The sequence below is a fragment of the Alosa pseudoharengus genome, unplaced genomic scaffold (assembly GCF_046254945.1).
Source record: "Alosa pseudoharengus isolate Yale_2024_CS ecotype anadromous, Long Island Sound unplaced genomic scaffold, YU_APseudo_1.1 YU_APseudo_1.1_scf_20, whole genome shotgun sequence".
Taxonomy (NCBI): Eukaryota; Metazoa; Chordata; class Actinopteri; order Clupeiformes; family Clupeidae; genus Alosa; species Alosa pseudoharengus.
The window spans coordinates 4,364,226-4,381,975 of NW_027468664.1; the positions used below are offsets into that span (position 1 = coordinate 4,364,226).

The 17,750-nt window shown below is 41.5% G+C and overlaps 2 protein-coding genes across 2 annotated transcripts; both read right to left on the reverse strand.

Moving 5' to 3' along the window:
• Nucleotides 1–271: 271 nt before the first annotated feature.
• atxn10 (ataxin 10) lies at nt 272–8,028 on the reverse strand. The gene is made up of 11 exons (XM_076296269.1): nt 7,899–8,028; nt 7,535–7,720; nt 7,332–7,417; nt 7,014–7,110; nt 6,635–6,802; nt 6,442–6,522; nt 6,170–6,332; nt 4,489–4,597; nt 3,798–3,976; nt 2,481–2,544; nt 272–1,769 (listed from the first exon to the last, which is right to left on the reverse strand). The coding sequence occupies exons 1-11, from the start codon at nt 8,006–8,008 to the stop codon at nt 1,585–1,587; spliced, it is 1,428 nt and encodes a 475-aa protein (XP_076152384.1). The 5' UTR covers nt 8,009–8,028; the 3' UTR covers nt 272–1,584.
• Nucleotides 8,029–12,470: 4,442 nt separating this feature from the next.
• On the reverse strand, nt 12,471–17,200 carry LOC143135909 (fibulin-1-like). The gene is made up of 14 exons (XM_076296265.1): nt 17,099–17,200; nt 16,362–16,497; nt 16,143–16,284; nt 15,814–15,855; nt 15,528–15,617; nt 15,280–15,417; nt 15,032–15,169; nt 14,713–14,856; nt 14,229–14,354; nt 14,007–14,132; nt 13,806–13,925; nt 13,548–13,679; nt 13,294–13,417; nt 12,471–13,083 (listed from the first exon to the last, which is right to left on the reverse strand). Exons 2-14 carry the CDS (start codon nt 16,464–16,466, stop codon nt 12,708–12,710), a joined length of 1,803 nt encoding a protein of 600 aa, XP_076152380.1. The 5' UTR covers nt 16,467–16,497; nt 17,099–17,200; the 3' UTR covers nt 12,471–12,707.
• Between the last annotated feature and the right edge of the window lie 550 nt (nt 17,201–17,750).

Genomic DNA, 17,750 nt, shown 5'->3' on the forward strand with positions numbered 1-17,750 from the left:
ATGTTACTATTGAATATCTGTCCCATACAAAAAGTATGTAAACATTGTTTTGTATCCCAGATTCTTCTGTTTCAAACTCCTCAAAATGATTTTTCCTGCTTTTTGTAGCCTGGTTGTAATGTTAATTGCATCAGTCCAGTATACTTCTGTCTTCACAAAACCGATTGGCAAAAATGTCAAAGACAAAGTCAGTAACTACTAAGAGATTTGCTGCTGACTAGGTGAACATTGTTTATGTACTGTACAAAGTACATGATCAGACAATAAAATATTGAAAGGGTTTCAGTTTTTTATTGTGCGAAGCAAAGAGATCCTTCTGACCGTTATTTTAAAAATCATATCGTTTCACACTCCCATCTTTGCAGTTTGGATGCCATGAGTTTTGTAGTAAATAATTACAATAACAATAATAATAATAATAATAATAATAATAATAATAATAATGACACTCGAGTCACTCTGTCTGCTGTTATGCACAGTAAAAGTTTGAAAAGCCACTGACTCCACCTCAGTCAGCCAGCCAGCACTCGCGCTGGTTTTCCTGTGTGTGAAAAGCATTGCAGGCAGCCAGCAGAGCAGAAGTAAAGATGTGTTTTGTTAGCCGTCTGAAATCCTGGGGACCGGAAGCGCATAAGCTCCCGTCACTATACGCTGGATTGGGGAAAGTAAACCCGATTGTTTCACACAAACATTTTGTCATTAAAAAATATGAGGCAGAGAAAACAGGGGGGCTTGAGGCAGAGGATGGGTCTGTAAAGCAGGGCATTGTAGTGGTGTCAGGACAACTCAGCTTATCCATGGGGCAAGGGGGGTCATTCTGCCAGCTCATACTTCTGGTCCGATTCACTGCGAACGACGGCTCTGTTGTTCCAGTTCGAGGCAAGAGTCAGAAGGCATATGCCATATGACACCCAGTGAAATGAGAACAGACTGATTTATGCCTGCGCAGAGACTTACAGTCCTTGGGTAGGACTCAATTGGAGACAATAAAAGTGGAACCACTAGAGACTGTACTCTGGCTTGACTTTAAGTTAATGCAGATTTAGACACAGAGGCCCCTTTATTTCTTGTATTAAGATCAACTCCGATTTTATGTTTGAAGTTTGTTTACTGAAGATAGTTTCACATTATTTATCTGAAAGAGAGATAGTGTTAAGATTGCTCATCTGGGAAATAAACAGCCACAACTGATCATCTCAAAGCAACACTTAACTCAGGAAAGAGCAGTTACTTTGATCCCCATGAACTTTTAAGACCTATGACCACTGTTTGTGCAGGACATAAAATGCAGATGACTAAGTGCACATCGGTGTGTAAGCCTGAGTCTCCACTGCCAATTATCAATTCAGAAAATAATTAACAAAAAACGTAAGCAACTGATGTCAGTTTCCCTCCTGTGAACAGTGTCCTACTGGAATCCCGAACCCCTCAAATGACCCAAGACATTCATGTCTTGTGCCCAGCCAAGGCAACATTGTCCAGAGGTCTTACACTGGATCAATTAGTGGATGAAGGGGGAAGGGAGCACCTGAGCTTCCTGATGTTATGACGGCTCAGGCATGTCAGCTCTGCTCTTCAGGCGGATTAAGGGTCCTTCTTGAGAGGTCGGAGAAGCAGACTGCCATCCCTGTCCTCTACCCGGAAACCCATCTCTCTCAGGGCGGAGTCATCTGCCACACCCTGCCTCTTCAGAGTCTGAAGCACTTCCTGGTTCTCCACATTGTTCTCCAGAATGTTCCGAATAGCAAATACAGCCCACTGGCTTATGACTGAAGAACAAATGGTGAAGGAAAATGTATCGGAAACGAGTATTCATAACATTTTTGGATTGTGCTTAACAATGTATGTATGTATGTAGTATGTTGAAGTATTTTTCATGTCTAACATTGCAAAGGTCAATATTTGATCTGACAGCAACTATAACAAGAAAAGTCTATATCTATAGACAATTTCAGAAAAACAATAAATAAAGCATGATTTCATGCTTTAGAAGGCCTTCCTTTTTCAATGTATACAACCCCCTGAACTTCAGCCAGGGCATCAGCGCTGTGAGCACATGACCCACCTGAGTCAACCGGCTGGCTACACAAGACAGAAACATCAGGAAGCTGTGTCAGAGGGATGGGACTGGGAGTCACACACTCACATTAATGGCTCATCCCTCAGTGAAAAGAGAAGCTTGCCGAGTACCCCTCTCCTCTAACACAAAGCTACAGTGTTCTAAAAAAGAACAGTGAGTGCCTAGAACAGTTGCTGCGTCAGTGCCTAAACTCACTGCACTGACAACAAAGACAACGACAATGATTATCATCATGCACACTGTACTACAGTATATAGGAGAAGAAACGATAGTTGGACATTTTCAGAAGGTAACATCTTGTTAACATTTTCTTGTGGTAAAATAACGGCCCATTTAATTCAGACCAAAGATCGCCCACACTATACCGCCACAAACCAGCTCGGGCTTACAACAAGGATACAGGGATTGTTGCTATCAAGGCTGCAGTTGTCAAGAATAAGTGCTACGCCATCTAAATCTCTGACCTGAGAATGAGAGAAGAAAGGGGGGGGGAATAAGGTTAGCACTTCTGTTCAAATTCAATAACAATCACTTTCGGGGGAGAGAGAAACAAACAGAGAAAAAAGGGCAAAATGAAGAAAATGAGCAACAGACACCAATGTTGCACAATTCAAGGGCAGTCAGGAGCAGCCTTTTGTCCTCCAAGTCTGAGGGAGTAAAAAATAATTTCCATAAAAGAAAACACATATGTGGTTACATCCGTCATGATGGGTTGCACTGGTCTCCGTCACATCCCTAATTCTATACATTAAATTATACACAAGCTCTGCCTCTGGACCTGAATCAGGGAGAGAGAGCATTCTAGGCAGGGGAAAGTGATGAGTAAAGCAGTCAAAAGGCCAAAAGGCAAACCAATAGGCTGGCCTGTCCTTTGCTCAACTCCGCTCTGTGACTGTAGAATGTTCCACACATGATATGCTATACATGCTTAATTGGCCAAGGCAAACACATGGCAGTAACATATACTCATTACATATACTGTGCACTATCAAGGGAGAAGTGTGGATTTGAAAGAGAGCAACATACATGTAATAAAAAGCAATTATTTCCATACTTCAACACAGAGGCATTTTCTTTACGACGGTTGCCTGCATTTTACTTCAGTCAACATGGAACCTTTCATTCTTGTTAAGCATAGGTTGCACATCCTAACAGTGATGAGTACAACTTACAATCATTGACTATGTTTCCATGCTCACCATAATCACCATATTCTGGTTATGGCAATATTCAGAATAAGATGTTTCCATGTGTAAGAGGAACGGAATATTCCAGTTTACATGTTAATCAGCATATGCTGAATAAAGCAGCGGCGTGCAGCAGAAGTAGTATTGCATCATGACGTCTACACAGATAGATAGATAGATAGATAGATACTTTATTGATCCCCAAGGGGAAATTCAAGCACGGTATCTGTCCATGAATTTCATTCATGACTGCAAAATAGGTGTATGTTCCCAGATTACAGTCGGTATTCTTTTACACTCTAGGCTAATAATAGGCCGCTTTTAGGGGTTTTCACCGATTCTTTATCTGTCAGCAGAGCAAAACAAACAGCAAAATCTGTGTCTTTGAGCATTACGATATTTCCACCCATCAATAAATTCCATCTTGGCATTAAAACAAGCAAAACACAAACATATAATAAAACCTAGTGTATTTTGTAACAGCAGAAATAAAACGACCTGATTATTGAAAGTCCAAATGAGGAGCAAACCTTGTTCTGATTAGCGATGTTTCTGTGACACAGGTTTCCAATCAGCCGCACCAGATGGGCCTTAAAGCTGACAACGGGGTGAGAGGAGGCGCCCTCTGTCCCCATCTGAGAGAAGTTCTGAGCCGAGCTGAACACGTTCCCGCCTTCCCTACCGAGGAAATGCACCTCTTTCAGAAGCACTGACCAGGTTGTGGGGTTGGCAAAAAAATAAAGGACGCCATGAAGAAAAGAACAAACAACACATTTGTCAGTCCAACACACATGCGAGTTTAGAGGCAGAGAGGCACAACGACACTAAAGATTCATTAATCTCGGGCCAAGCATGCAGGCCTCAAGTGATTTCCTGCTTGAGATGTGGTCTAAGAGCAAGGGTGCTGACAAATGGATCTCTGAACAATGAAGAAAACAAATGAGAAGACTGGGATAGAGGTTTAGGTTTCACAAACCCTGCTTCACTTCACTAATTCACAGCTATTTAGGGGAGAGCCAAGTAGACGGCATTCAAAAGGCAGGTAGAATCTACTGCATACATTATGCTGGTAGGGAACCACCCACTGTGTTCCACTACACATATGCTGAAAAAAAATGTGGGAATTTACCCATCTTCCAGAGTGCCTTAACTCCTAACAAAACAAGAGGTCCTGAATTTCACAGGGACATTTTTTGTGCAATACTACTACATTGTACATACCAATGGTAGTTTCCAGAAGATCTGGATAATCCTGCAGAAACATGAACATTTTCAGGTCTGAGGTCATCTCACAGAGAATATCCAGGAGTCGGATCACAACAATAGCCTCCTTTAAGAAAAAGAACAACAATTTGTACAGTCATGCCTGTGAAAATAAACATAAACAATCCCAGCTGCACAGCTAAGAGGGTTACAGGCTCTCTGTTTGTGTGCAGCTCTAAAATCACTGTAAGCAACGGCCTCTTGAAGCTTATTACGTACTAATAAGATTGATCTTGTCTCAGAGTGGTTTTATGTTATCCATGTTAAAGGAACACGGCAACATTTTGGGAAATTAGCTTATTCACAATCTCCCCTAGAGTTAGATAATATGATACATACTGTACCCTTCTCTCTCTGTGCGTGCAGTAACTCAGTCTGACACACCCACCGTTAGCATAGCCAGAGACTTTCTAAGGAGGAGACACAGCACTCAAAAAATCCTCCATAGAAATGCATGGGCTTAGTTTGTAACACCAATATGTCAGTTGTCTACGCATATCACACCCATTCCGCGGCAAAACGTCGACATGTGAATACATTGAGCCAATCTTGTGCTGTGTTGTGAATACATTGAGCCAATATGGTGTGTTGTGAAGACATCGTGCCAATCATGTGTTGTGATCTCGCCGCTGGAGCAAGATTGGTGTCGTGAAGCCTTACGCACACGCATTTCTGCCGAAATGGATGCCCGATGAGTGCCCAAAACGCATTGCAATATGCCCGCCGAGTGGAGGGACTTGCCTAAAAGGACTTGGCATAGCTTAGCATAGCTCAGGTGGGCAGTTCCAACTAGCCTATTTCCCAAAAGTGACAAAAGACCTCAATCATTGTTGTATTTACATTATGTGACTAGTATAATTATGTGTATACATTTCAATGTAAAAAGCAACACAGCAATTTCCTAAGCATGGAACTACATTCTTATTTAGGCAAAGCACTGCTATTGCAGCTTTTCAGGTGCTGCGTGCAAACCACTCAGTAGCAGTGCTTTTCCTGAATAAGAACATACTTCCAAGTTTGTATATGCTTAGAAAATGTTGGAGTTCTTTTGTAACTTTTGGGTGCTATAGGCTTGTTCAAACTGCCCACCCCAATGAAACTATGCTAGAGGTGGGCACTTCAGACTGAGGTACTGCACACACAGAGAGGAGAAGGCTATGCATCATCTTATCTAACTCTGGGAGAGACAGGGAATCAGCTACTTTCCCAAAATGTTGGCGTGTTCCTTTAAGTTGTAGGCTGTTAACTTAAGTATTGTACTGGTTTTTAAAAGAAATAACTTCAACATGACCTATCTAGTAACTGTAAACCATGTATTTCTCTAGTCCTTTTTGTTCAAACACTACTGCAAAAATGTTCCTATACATCCTACTGCCCATTGCCTAGGCTGTAATCAAATAGGCAATAAGCCTATTCACACACTCACTCAACATATCACACTCACTCTCAATTAACCCTTCAGCTCTGACAAGAATTAAAAACAAAACACAACCCCCTGATCCCATCAATCCCTGTCATTTCTAAATCCCTTATCATTGTGGCCAAGAAACTCTCCGACACCAGTGCAACACATACTGTTACTTGATAGTCACTCACTTTTTGCTATTGAAAAATATACATTGCTGATACACATAATCACCTCATCATCTGAAGAGGAACCAGAGTTGAGTAACAAAACTGCTTTGCAACTGTCCTTGAAGCATGAGGCCAAAAACTCTGCTGTGGCTGGAAGGATTCCACACTGCTCAGTCTCCTCCCCCCCCTCTCCCAGGTGAGCTGAAATCAGCTCCAGCAGGGTCAACCTGGACAAGTGGGAAAACTCACATTTACTGGAGTGCAAACACATTTCACATGGTCCACTGTATGCTGGACACAAGCTCATCTGTGACAGCTCACCCCTTCCTAAATTACCATTCCTGCGGGCCCATAGCAGAATGCATCTTCGCAATGAGCACTTGGGACTTGAGGAAGTGCTCCGTAACAATCAGAATCCTGCACAAACATTTAATTAACACTAATTAATCAAACTGAAAACAAACCCACAAAAGCATAAAGATGATACATGAAAATGATAGAATGCCATGCTGCCCAGGAGGTAACATACGTCCAGTCTAGCTCGGGTTGGGTCCTGCAGAGCTCCATGACCTTCAGAGCAACTTTAAAGCAGTCGGGCTGTTTTGTTAACTGTTCCACTTTATGCTCATTCAAGCAGGTATGAAGAGCCATACAGGTATATGCAATGGCTTTCTCATCCTGTACGTCCAAAAGTCCCCTGCAGCCAAGCAAGAATGATTGGACAACATTTTAATTTATAGACCTACATTGTGATAATCAGACTAATTATTTGAAATACTGTAAATAATGACACGAAAATAAACAAATAATATCCATCTATCTATCTATCTATCTATCAATCTGTAGTATGTATGTATGTATGTATAGATTAATATTATTAAATAATGTATGTGAGGAAATTCACTTACAAAAAGAGTTGAGGAAAACCATGCACCCAAATGTCATCTTTGCAGTTCTGGTTCTGTACTGCTAAATTACCAAGAAATTGGACCCCACAGCGCAAAGCTAAAGGGTAAAAAGAGTAGCAGTATCAAATGTACAGTAATTCAATACCTTCCTTTTAAGAGCTGCTTCTTTACAACGAAAAGGTACACACTAAGTCTAAAATCAACAACATATCAAGATCACAGACACCACATGCATAACCACACTTATACACAGGCAGACAGACACAGACACAGACACACACACACACACACACACACACACACACATTCATAACTTACTATCGAAGAGGTAGTCTGATTCTCGATGCTGACGTTTGTACAATACACTGAGAATTCCAACTGTCGTTTGAATGAAACCCAGTTCCCTTTGGATAAGGGACAGAAACAGTTTTCAACAGTGAGAGAAAAAGCAGACTTTTTGGCATTGGTACGGTTACATTTAGGTTCAAAAGTTGAAAGATGTTTGGGGAATTAATAGTCACCTCAATCGACATTGGTTGTGGTGACACTGGATGCATGCATTTCTCAGACTTCTGAAACATTCTGTAGCCATCTGAAGGCAAATTGATGAGTTCTCTTCCGTTTCTTCCACCACTCTCTTTATCTCAGTGAATGACTTTTCCAGCACCATTTGGAGTCCATTAAAGACATCATCTTTAACACTATCCCTAAAAAAGGGGAACATTACAGCCAACAGCAAAGTAACGGCATACCTCACTGTCCTTCTATGTAGTGGTGTAGGTAACGTTAGTCAGCTGTCACGGCACAGTAGCATCACTGTTGCTAACGAACCTTAAACACAGACAATTTCTTAGTAGTTTAGACAAAGTGATAAATATTTGATACCTGAAGTCCGGCACACGCAGGGCCGTGGTCAAACTTTTTAAAGAATTCAAATGCTTTTCACCGAACTCTTCGGTAATAGCATCTCTCATGAGCTCAACGAGGTTGGTCATCACGTCTGAAGGCTGCGCCATCTTTGTCGTTGTTTAGCTTCCGTTCTTGGTTGCTGAAATCCTGGGCGCACGAGGATAGTTTTGTGCCCCTAGTGGATGTAGTGCAACATAGCCTTCTTATCTGTATTTTTTTAGGCCACACGCTTATATGTTCACTCCTGTTAGGCCCTAGGCCAGCCTGCCTATTATGTTTTTGTTTATTGGTAGGTAGGTCAACAGATCTGAAATTTCCTCTTGTCAAAGTCAAAGTCAAAGTCTGCTTTATTGTCGATTTCTTCACATGCCAAGACATACAAAGAGATCGAAATTACGTTTCTCACTATCCCACGGTGAAGACAAGACATATTTTACCAATTAATTCCACAGACAAACATAATATTCAAGTAAACAATAAAAAGTAAATAAGAAGGCACGTACAATGAAGAAATAAGAGCAGCAAATTTGGGTTGAAATTGTGCAATTGTGCATAGACAGTCAATATAATAGTGCAAAGTCAGGCCAATAAAATGGCTGAGGTAGTTCTGTTTGACCTAAGTAAGCAAGTGGCATAGTGGTGCAAGTTATGTAAGAGCAGCAGAAGTGTTGTGTTTTCAGGACAACAGGACAACAACAACAAGTTGCAAAGTGTGCAAAGTGTGCAAGTGTACAAGTGGAGTAGTGCAAGTGGAGTAGTGCAAGGCAGCCATTGTGGGTCCAAAGTCCAGGATGTTATGTAGCTGAGGGTGGAGGGGGGAGAGAGTTCAGCATCCTAACAGCCTGATGTATGAAGCTGTTGGTGAGTCTGGTGGTGCGGGAGCGCAGGCTTCTGTACCTCTTCCCAGAGGGCAGTAGATCAAACAAATTGTGAGCGGGGTGACTTGCATCACTCACAATTGTGGTCGCCTTGCGGGTGAGGTGGGTGGTGTAAATATCTTTCAGGGAGGGGAGTGAAGCACCAATAATCCTTCCAGCTGTGTTCACTATGCGCTTGGTGCTGAACTAGATGTCTATTAATATAATAAGGCATATAGTGTTTTGATTGACTCAACAACTTCACAAATGTAAGCTATGTTTAAAAAGTAGGCTAGGGTTGTGACTTTTAATATGTTGAAGCCTATGAGTAGGCTAACCTAGATTCCAGAGTAGGCCTATGCAATTAACTTTAAGAATGCTTTGATTTGGACATGTTTGAGTGTGCAGGTAGAGTCATAGACTAATGCACTCAAACGTCCTGTAAATCCTGAAAATGTCCTTCGTTGCATTCCTACATCTCTCCAGGGTGTTCTTGGACATGTATATCAGTTTTCCACAGCTCACTAAACTGCCCATGACGTAATGTTAGCTACCCTTTATACTGAGCTAAAACATCTTGCATCTTTTTTGCATCAAGTGTTCAAAAGACTTGAGATCAATCATTCCTGCTCTTTTTTGTTTTTACAAACAAGTTGTGGGACAAGTGCTACAGCTGCAGCAACAAAAACCAAAGATTCTCTTTGAATTCTCTTGAGAGACCGAGTATTTTAGTTCCCTGGCTCTTCAATCTGTGGTGCATGTTGTATTTATTCTGGCATGTCTTCTAGTCCAAGAGGAAGATGGTGAAAACCAGAGCTTATAATTATGGTTGGTACCCCATTAGGTATCCTTTGGGTTTGGTTGGGTGCACGGTTAATAAATAAAGTGATCCTGTAATGAGGAGTGAGTACGGTGCAGTGTGCCATGTGCACATTAAGCTTCAAAATTCCAGAACTGTATTGTCACAGTGGTCAAAAATATATTTAGAAAATTCATAAGATGGTTAGTATGTTAAAAGGGAGGTTTATTATCCATTGAAATGCAATTTATTATTTTGTTCAGTTGACAGCACATGAAATTATTGGGAATTCCACCATTTATGAATGCTGACACATCCTGTACAGAGACTAAATTAAAAGAAAAGAAAACTATTTTTGGAAAGGTGCAGAATAAAAGTTTCAACCATGAGGTCTATTACAAAATGGATTTGTGAAGAACATCATCGACAGTTAAAACCAAAACTCTGAAATAAAGATGTGTATGAGGACAATGTTCCTGTAGCTGAGAACTCCATCAACGGAGTGGTCTATTGCTACTTCTAAGATAACAGTCATTGGCCCTGTAAGAGGCTTGACCAGTCGCACAACACCTGCAAAACAGAGGACATGTAATTAGGACAGAGTATGATTGATGGTATTTTTCAATTTAGTTACTTGTCAAGGGTCTCAGAAATGGCTGATGTCACCATCTCTATTCCTATAATGGCCATAGAGATCTTTATCTTCAACTATATCTGGCCTTTGTCTACCTATCAGCCAGAGGAATCTTTGTTGTAGGAATGCTGAAGTTAAAAAAAAGAGAAAATTTCTGAGGAAGCAACAAGAATCTCCCAGATCAATTTTCAATGTAGCCTAATGACTGAAAAACAGTGTAACTGTAAAACTGTAAAACAATGACTGTAGCCTAAAAATACTCAAATGAAATGGTTCTGCATAGATACATGGCAAAACAATCACCAAGTTAGTCTGTTAGAAATATATCAACAATCAAGTCTGGGGTGCACATATTCTGCCATTTGCAGATTACATTTAAATTTAGGAAGGTCAGTTTTTCACTGCAGATGTACTGATCCAATAAACCAATCCAGCACAATGTCAGTCAAAGTCATATGTCGAAACCATCTCCACACCACAGTGAACACAGCAAAATAATGTGAAAAGACAGCCATCCATTCACAGAATGTTTCTTTTGTCTTATCCTGGAAATCACATACTAGAGCCCCTAAAGGGACATCAATATAACATGTTTCTGGTGTGCATTAGAAACGTTGTGAATGTCATTTGCACAAGAAAGGTTTGCGACTACAGCAGAAATGTTCTTGTGTGCACCAGAAAACTTTGAGTGCACACCAGAAACTCAACCCCCCTAAGAGGACATAGGCAAAATGTTGTTTTTAAAGTTCTGTTGCACACAAGAAATGTTAAACATTTTTTGCCCACGTCCTCATAGGGGCTCTGTAAAAGAGCAATCGAACTACAGTAGTAAATTTTGTTTTCACCAGAAACTCTTAAACTCACAGGCTGAACTATCATTCAAAGAGGTTGCTACTCCAACATCAGTTATACTCACCCAACACATTATGGTTCTCAGGGCGCTGCAAAACATCAAAAGCGTTATGTATGTTGCCTGTCAGGATGTCAAAATTGACACACGGTGACTTCAGGTATGGGGATGAGAATGGGGACACTGTGGTTCTGAGAAGGACAATTTCTGTGAGGAAATCAAGTTATTGTTAGTCATAATATTTGCTACACAACAACACAACTACTCATGTGACATGATCAATAGATCAAATAGCCCTACCCTCTGGTTCTTGTGGTTCTTTAAATGTGGTTAAGGAAATGACAGAGTGGGAAATTAATTTCACTGTTTCCATAGCACAGTCAGTGTTGTGGAAGTGACAGGACTTCAAACAGCGAAGTCTATCCACACTCATATCATTGGCACTGAAAATAGACAAAAAGTACATATTTTTGTATCAACAAATGTTTGACTGTTGGGTGTGATTGTACAACAGACTAATGCACAGAACAAAAACATGCAAAAAGTTTAAAAGTGAAGTTTAATGCTTCATCACTGATGATTTGAAACATGCAATTAGTTACAAGCAGGTATAGGTCCAAGTTTGTCTTATGGTCTGTAAGCCAGCACCACAAAATAATAGTGTACTTTACAATAACATCACTTTTCCCAGCTAGGAGTCATCCAAAAAGAAATAGTATGGAAATTCACACTCATATTCATGCGTGGGCTGCTATGGATGGTAGAAATCAAACTGTCAGCAATGGAATAAAACTATAAAGTAGAAAGCCATTCACCTATGCAGACTAATTTCTGTGTTCTTCAGGTTGCACCTCAAGATAAAAAAAACTCCAAAGCTTTGATATGTCCAAACCATGAGCAAGAATTTGGTAATTCAACAAGCATCTGGCACTGGTCACTCACAACTACTGTTTTCATATAATTTACAGTCAGCTCATTGATTACCACCCAAAACTAACACTGTGGGTCACTGTTCTTCTGAGCAGCGGTGCCTTCCAACCACAAATTGAGCTCTAACTGGTGCCAGAGCCTACATCTCCATAAATAGGATCTGTGTTTCTTTTCTGTCTTTCTTAAACCTCTGAAAGGGGACATCCTTATTCCTCTGTAGGTTTAATCTGGCAGAGGTATGGGAAATGTTAATCACCAGGGCCACAGAGTATTTGCATATAAGTTGATACACCTATGGTTGATTCTTGGAAGACACAACCACAGAATTGCAAGCCAAGCCAGAAGCCAGAGCAATTCCATAATAGATAACATTTAGCTGCTGCGCACACAGGCTGCATTCTAACATTGAGGGTGCAACAGGGGGTTTACATTTGTGACAAGAAAACGGATTGATGATAAAAGATCATTGATCTGTATGGACATGTCTCAAAAGGAACTTTAATCATTATAACAAGCTTTAGGACAGACAGCAACATTTGAAACTCAAAACATCTGTCAAGAAAATTGCATAAGGGAATATTTTCTATGCTCCACCTCTGGAAGTAATCATACAGCACAATTATTTAGAGTATCATCAGGTATCAAGCATTCACAAGGCCACATAGTATTCCTTGCCATCAAGACTATGCTAAAACATACACTTGCTGTTCTCTCACTATGGCAGCCTGATGGGTGGGACAGGTTGCCCATGAGTAACAAACACAGCGATCTTGGCCAGATAGACACTGGCAGTGCCATAGCGTGTCAGCCTCATCTCTACACTGAGCAGGAAATCCCTTTGCTGGGTCAGTGTCCTCTGCAGGGATATTACACCCCCATAGCCCTGTTTCTGAGCACTGAAGTAGCCCTCCTCGTTGCCTGCTACGATGGCAAGTTGGATGTTGTCCTCAGGTGTGGAATTGGAGGGTCCCATTCGGAAGACGTCAGCAGGTACTGAGAGGTAGGTAGGAAACGTGAGGTTGTAGAAGGAGATTCTCAAGGGGAGAGATCGGCACTCGCGCGGCCCTCTGCAAGGTAAGAGGTCGCAGCGGCTGGAGAGACAGCAGGCAGCAGGAATGGAAAGAGCAGGATAAAGTAAAAGTGGCGTTACAGAGGAACAAAGAACACATTTCCATCAGCACCATCACACAGAAACCTACCCTGTCTACTCGTACAAAATAAGATATGCCTTCGCATATACGGTAATCAAAATGTAAAAGACACTAGTTCAGGATAAAATGTATACTGTATATAAGACTCACTTTTCAGCAATGCGGCGGAAGTTTGGAGGACACTCAAAGGACAGACAACGGAAACCACCCTGTATATTGAAGCAGGTCTCGCTAGCATGGCATGTGTGTGTTCCAGCTGCACACTCATCAACGTCTGTAAACCAGCAGAGAAAGAGAGAGGAGAGAGAGAGAGAGAGAGAAGAGAGATGCTTTGATGTGTTATCATCTATTAATATTTGTATATGAAAAGACTGTAATGTTAATACAGATTTGTATGCTCCTACCTTGACATGATCGGCCATTTGGTGCCAGGGTGTAGCCTGTGGCAGGGCATGAGCATTCAAAACTTCCCATTGTGTTTGAACACTGATAGGAACAGACCTTCCCTCCAGAGGTTAGGGCACACTCATTCACATCTAGGGAAACATCAACATGGTGTCGCTAACTGTTTCTATGGCCTATTTAAGATCAACTGCAAATTGTTGTCTGTCAAGAGTGAGACCCATGCAGTTCAGGATACATCACAACATATCTTCTCTTACCTTCACATGTGACCCCATCAGAGTCACTAAGCTGATAGCCAAGACGACAGTAGCATTGATAGGAGCCATAGACATTAGCACATTCCTGGTTGCAGGGATTGCTTTCGCACTCATTCACATCTGTTAAAAAATCTCAGTCATAAAGAGGTACATTTCAGTGTATGCATGCATGTCATGTTAGCAGTTATCTTATTTCTTTACCCTTGCAGTTCCTGCCATCACTGTCCAGCCTGAATCCTGTATCACAACTGCACTGGTAGGACCCAGGGGTGTTTTCACATTTGTGTGCACAAAGCTGTCCTGGATAGTGCCTGCACTCATTAATATCTATGACCAATAGGAAAAGGTGAACACGCTAATTGAACAAGCTCATGGAAATAGCAGATTTTTCATTATTCTTGTATATCACAAGGACCAGCCCACCTTCGCATACTTTGTTGATGCTGTTAAATATAAAGCCTGGTTGGCACTCGCAACGGAAAGAGCCCAGCAGGTTCACACAGCCATGACCTTCACAGGAGGGCTGGGAGCTCTTGCACTCATCAACATCTGAGGAGATGGAGAAAAAGACCAGAACAGAGCACATGTTACAGCTCGCCTAACACCTACAGTCAGTCAGCAAGCCCACCAACAGTGACCCATACACACACAAACACATGCGCACAAACGCACACTCTCTCTCGCTCTCTCTCTCTTTATTCTGTCTTTCTCTTTCTCTCTCTCTTTCCTTCTCTCTCTGTCTCACACACACACACACACACACACACACATGCATGCACACAAGCATGCACACACGCAAGCAAGCAGGCACGCGCACACGCACACGCACACACACACACACGCACACACACACACACACGCATACATGCATACACACACGTACACACAAACACATTTTCATTATTACCTAAGCACCGACTGCCATCTTCATTTAGGTGATAGCCACGTGAGCATGTCACTCTGTGCCTCTCACAGGTATAGGAGCCCAATGTGTTAACACACGTCTGACCTGGCTGACAGGGGCTCTCCAGAGTCACACACTCATTTATGTCTGATCCGGGGCAAAAGTGAGAGAGAAACGCATAAACACACACAGGAGAAGAAGTTAACACAGGGGATTACGATGGAATAGAGACTACATTTGTGCTTACATTCTGTAATAACCAAGACATGACCAGCCTGTAGATAGTCTACAATTCACTCTGTAGATTATAGCCTAATCTCACCAATGCAGTTTCCCACAGCATCCTGTAAGTATCCCTCCTCACACCGTGAGTGGGGTAGACAGCTGAAGGACCCGCGTTTATTCTCACACCGAAACTCAGGACCGCAGTTGTGGGTTCCAGTCAAGCACTCATCAATATCTGAAGATGGAATAGCATAATTAGAGATTTGAAATCGTTTTGTTTCCCAAAGACAATTGGAATTCGGGTTTCTGTGCCGTTGTAACACACAAGACATTGAGAGAATCCACCTTTGCACAGATTGGAATCTGTGAGCTCATAGCCTGTCCCACAGCTAGCCAGTCTCTGGCAGCGGAACGAGCCCTCTGTGTTGATACACTGCTCCCCCTGCTGGCAGGTCGAGGAGCCAACCAGACATTCATTTACATCTGTGTGCACAGAGAGAGATGTACACAGACCGTATTTAAAACATGATGTGAATGACTGGAAGCAAATGTAGGTGATTACTGGTGGTCTAAGAGTTAATTTGGCAACTCACCATCACAGCTGAATCCATCTGGCTTGAGTCTGTAACCCACAAAGCATCCACAGACCCCATTTCCAACACATAACTGAGAGCACTTTGACCCTAAGAAAGCATGCATATGCAGATATATGAAGATTACTTGTGCACATGTCGTAGTTCTCCATCATATCTTCTCCATCATCATCAGTTCTCCAACATTATAAATTAGTGTTCCAATACTGTCATACAAGATCATGCTTGACTGACAAAAAAATACACAAATAATCAACCAGCAACAAGGAACTAGGCACAAGAATACCTTCACATGGTGTTCTGCTTTGTTCATTTTCAGAGGTTCCTTCTTCAGAGATAATGTCAAAGACATTGACATTGACAGGAGGAAAAACAGGTTGTTAATGGATTCCACACAGAAATCAAATTTTTAGCAGTCTATCTCTCTGAGTCTGTCTGACAGATTTGATCATGTGTTTATGCTACATGACTATGTCACAGGGCACGGTGCATAAATTATCCACAACTTTATGTTTTGCATGCCAACAGAGTTCAAGCCAAAATCATAGGAGGAATTTAGGCTGTTGAGTTATAATTGTGTATGTAAAATGAGTTGTAATTGTGTATGTAAAATACCTTCTTGGCTGGGGGTGTTGTCCAGCTTCACACAGCAGTTTTTAGCTACCTGCTGACAGCGCTTGTTAACAGAAATGCTTAGGTAACAGCTTTGGGCCTCTCGGATAGCCTCAATACCCAGCATGCAACAGTCACAGCATGTCTGCAGAGAAGAGACGTGTTACCCGTTACCGAAAGCTATTGGGAAGCTAATAAAGAAAAAAAAGGCGGAATACAAACCTTGGCAATTCTTCTTTCCACACCATTTCCACTGAAGAAATCCATCTCACAGGTTTCATATGTTGTAGCCTGGTGTGTGCCTTTGCTGCAAAACAGGTCCTCCATGGCTGCCACGCAGCACTGCTCTTGAGCAATCCTGCCAGGATGTAAAGGGAATAACATGAGCAGTAAAAACAACTAGGCCATAGGAAGGGGCCTCAGGAGTTTGCAATAAGAGAGATTAACAAGAAAAGTTGAGAACACACTGATAGATTTTAATGACTGGATACAAAACCTCACTATGGGGTCCTGCAATTTAAGCCAACCTTGGTTTCGGACATGCATCTCTGGCAAAGTGAGTAACATTTTAGGACACAAATGTTTTATGCCATATAACCTATATGTCCTTTTAAGAAATGACAATATTTCTTTCTTGAGCATACATGGCATTCCTCCAGAGGAATATAATGGCCATGTCAATGTTCACCCACAACATAGTTCCTGCAACACTGCTCCTTTCAATCACATAATTGCAGGATGCAGTTGACCAGCAGTCAATCCTCTTCGATTCATTCTGAACTTAAACTAGACCTACTTTATGTTAACATAAGCCATCCTATATTAACTTGTCAACTTGCTGTGATTCAAAGATAACATCTGTGTCTTCATGCAAAGCTTGAAATTCCGAGAGTAATTAGTCTTCCTTTACCATGGTGTTTACAACTTTCATTATGCACCAGTGTGAATCCAGGTGTTACCTGCAGCTGGTGAGCCTGGATATTACAGGGAGAAGTGTACAGTCTTGGCGCTCTTGAGCACGTTCCCTCCCATCCTTACAACACCCCTGCACAGATGGTTGCCGAAATCCTAATGTTTTTCAAATAAAATTAAAAAATATATATTTTTACCTTCAGGTTAAACACGAAACTGTAACTTCCTTTACGTCAAATTATGTTAGGCCTACAGGCCTAATTGTTTTTAAGCTAAATTTGGGTAAAATGTGTTAAACAATGTTCTTATGCTATAGCCTTGCAGTTGTTTCTTACCTTGTCCTGCCAGTGCGTAGCATAACGACATAAATACTATAATCCACAGACACATCATTTACATATAGCCTAGGCTATTTGAAATATGTTATAGTGCTAAACTCCGGTAGGCTACAGTCGAGTTTTCAGTAACAGCAGTCACCAACAAACGGGACGAGATGCAAATGAACAGAAGAGGTTGGCTGTCTGCCTGGCTCCAGGTTCACGCCTTGAGCAGCAGTCATTTGAGGATTTCAGTCCCTCCACTGTTATCATTACACCCAACATCGATAGTGTCACTATCTTCAAAACACCGCACATTTTTTGGGGAAAACCACTCATGTCCGATAAGAAAAAAAATCTTCTGAAAGACAAATACAGTAGT

What these genes read in the sequence shown, in the direction of transcription:
- atxn10 (XM_076296269.1), bottom strand. Translation starts at nt 8,008, where the DNA reads ATGACCAACCTCGTTGAGCTCATGAGAGATGCTATTACCGAAGAGTTC. An exon ending in GTTCCTCTTCAGATGATGAG is followed by an intron (nt 4,598 to 6,169) that starts GTGATTATGTGT and finishes TTTTTCTTAAAG; the next exon opens with GAGGCTATTGTTGTGATCCG. An exon ending in CCTTGATAGCAACAATCCCT is followed by an intron (nt 1,770 to 2,480) that starts GTATCCTTGTTG and finishes TTTGTTCTTCAG; the next exon opens with TCATAAGCCAGTGGGCTGTA.
- LOC143135909 (XM_076296265.1), bottom strand. Translation starts at nt 16,466, where the DNA reads ATGGAGGACCTGTTTTGCAGCAAAGGCACACACCAGGCTACAACATAT. An exon ending in TGCTGTGGGAAACTGCATTG is followed by an intron (nt 14,857 to 15,031) that starts GTGAGATTAGGC and finishes GCCCCGGATCAG; the next exon opens with ACATAAATGAGTGTGTGACT. An exon ending in TGATGGCAGGAACTGCAAGG is followed by an intron (nt 13,926 to 14,006) that starts GTAAAGAAATAA and finishes ATTTTTTAACAG; the next exon opens with ATGTGAATGAGTGCGAAAGC.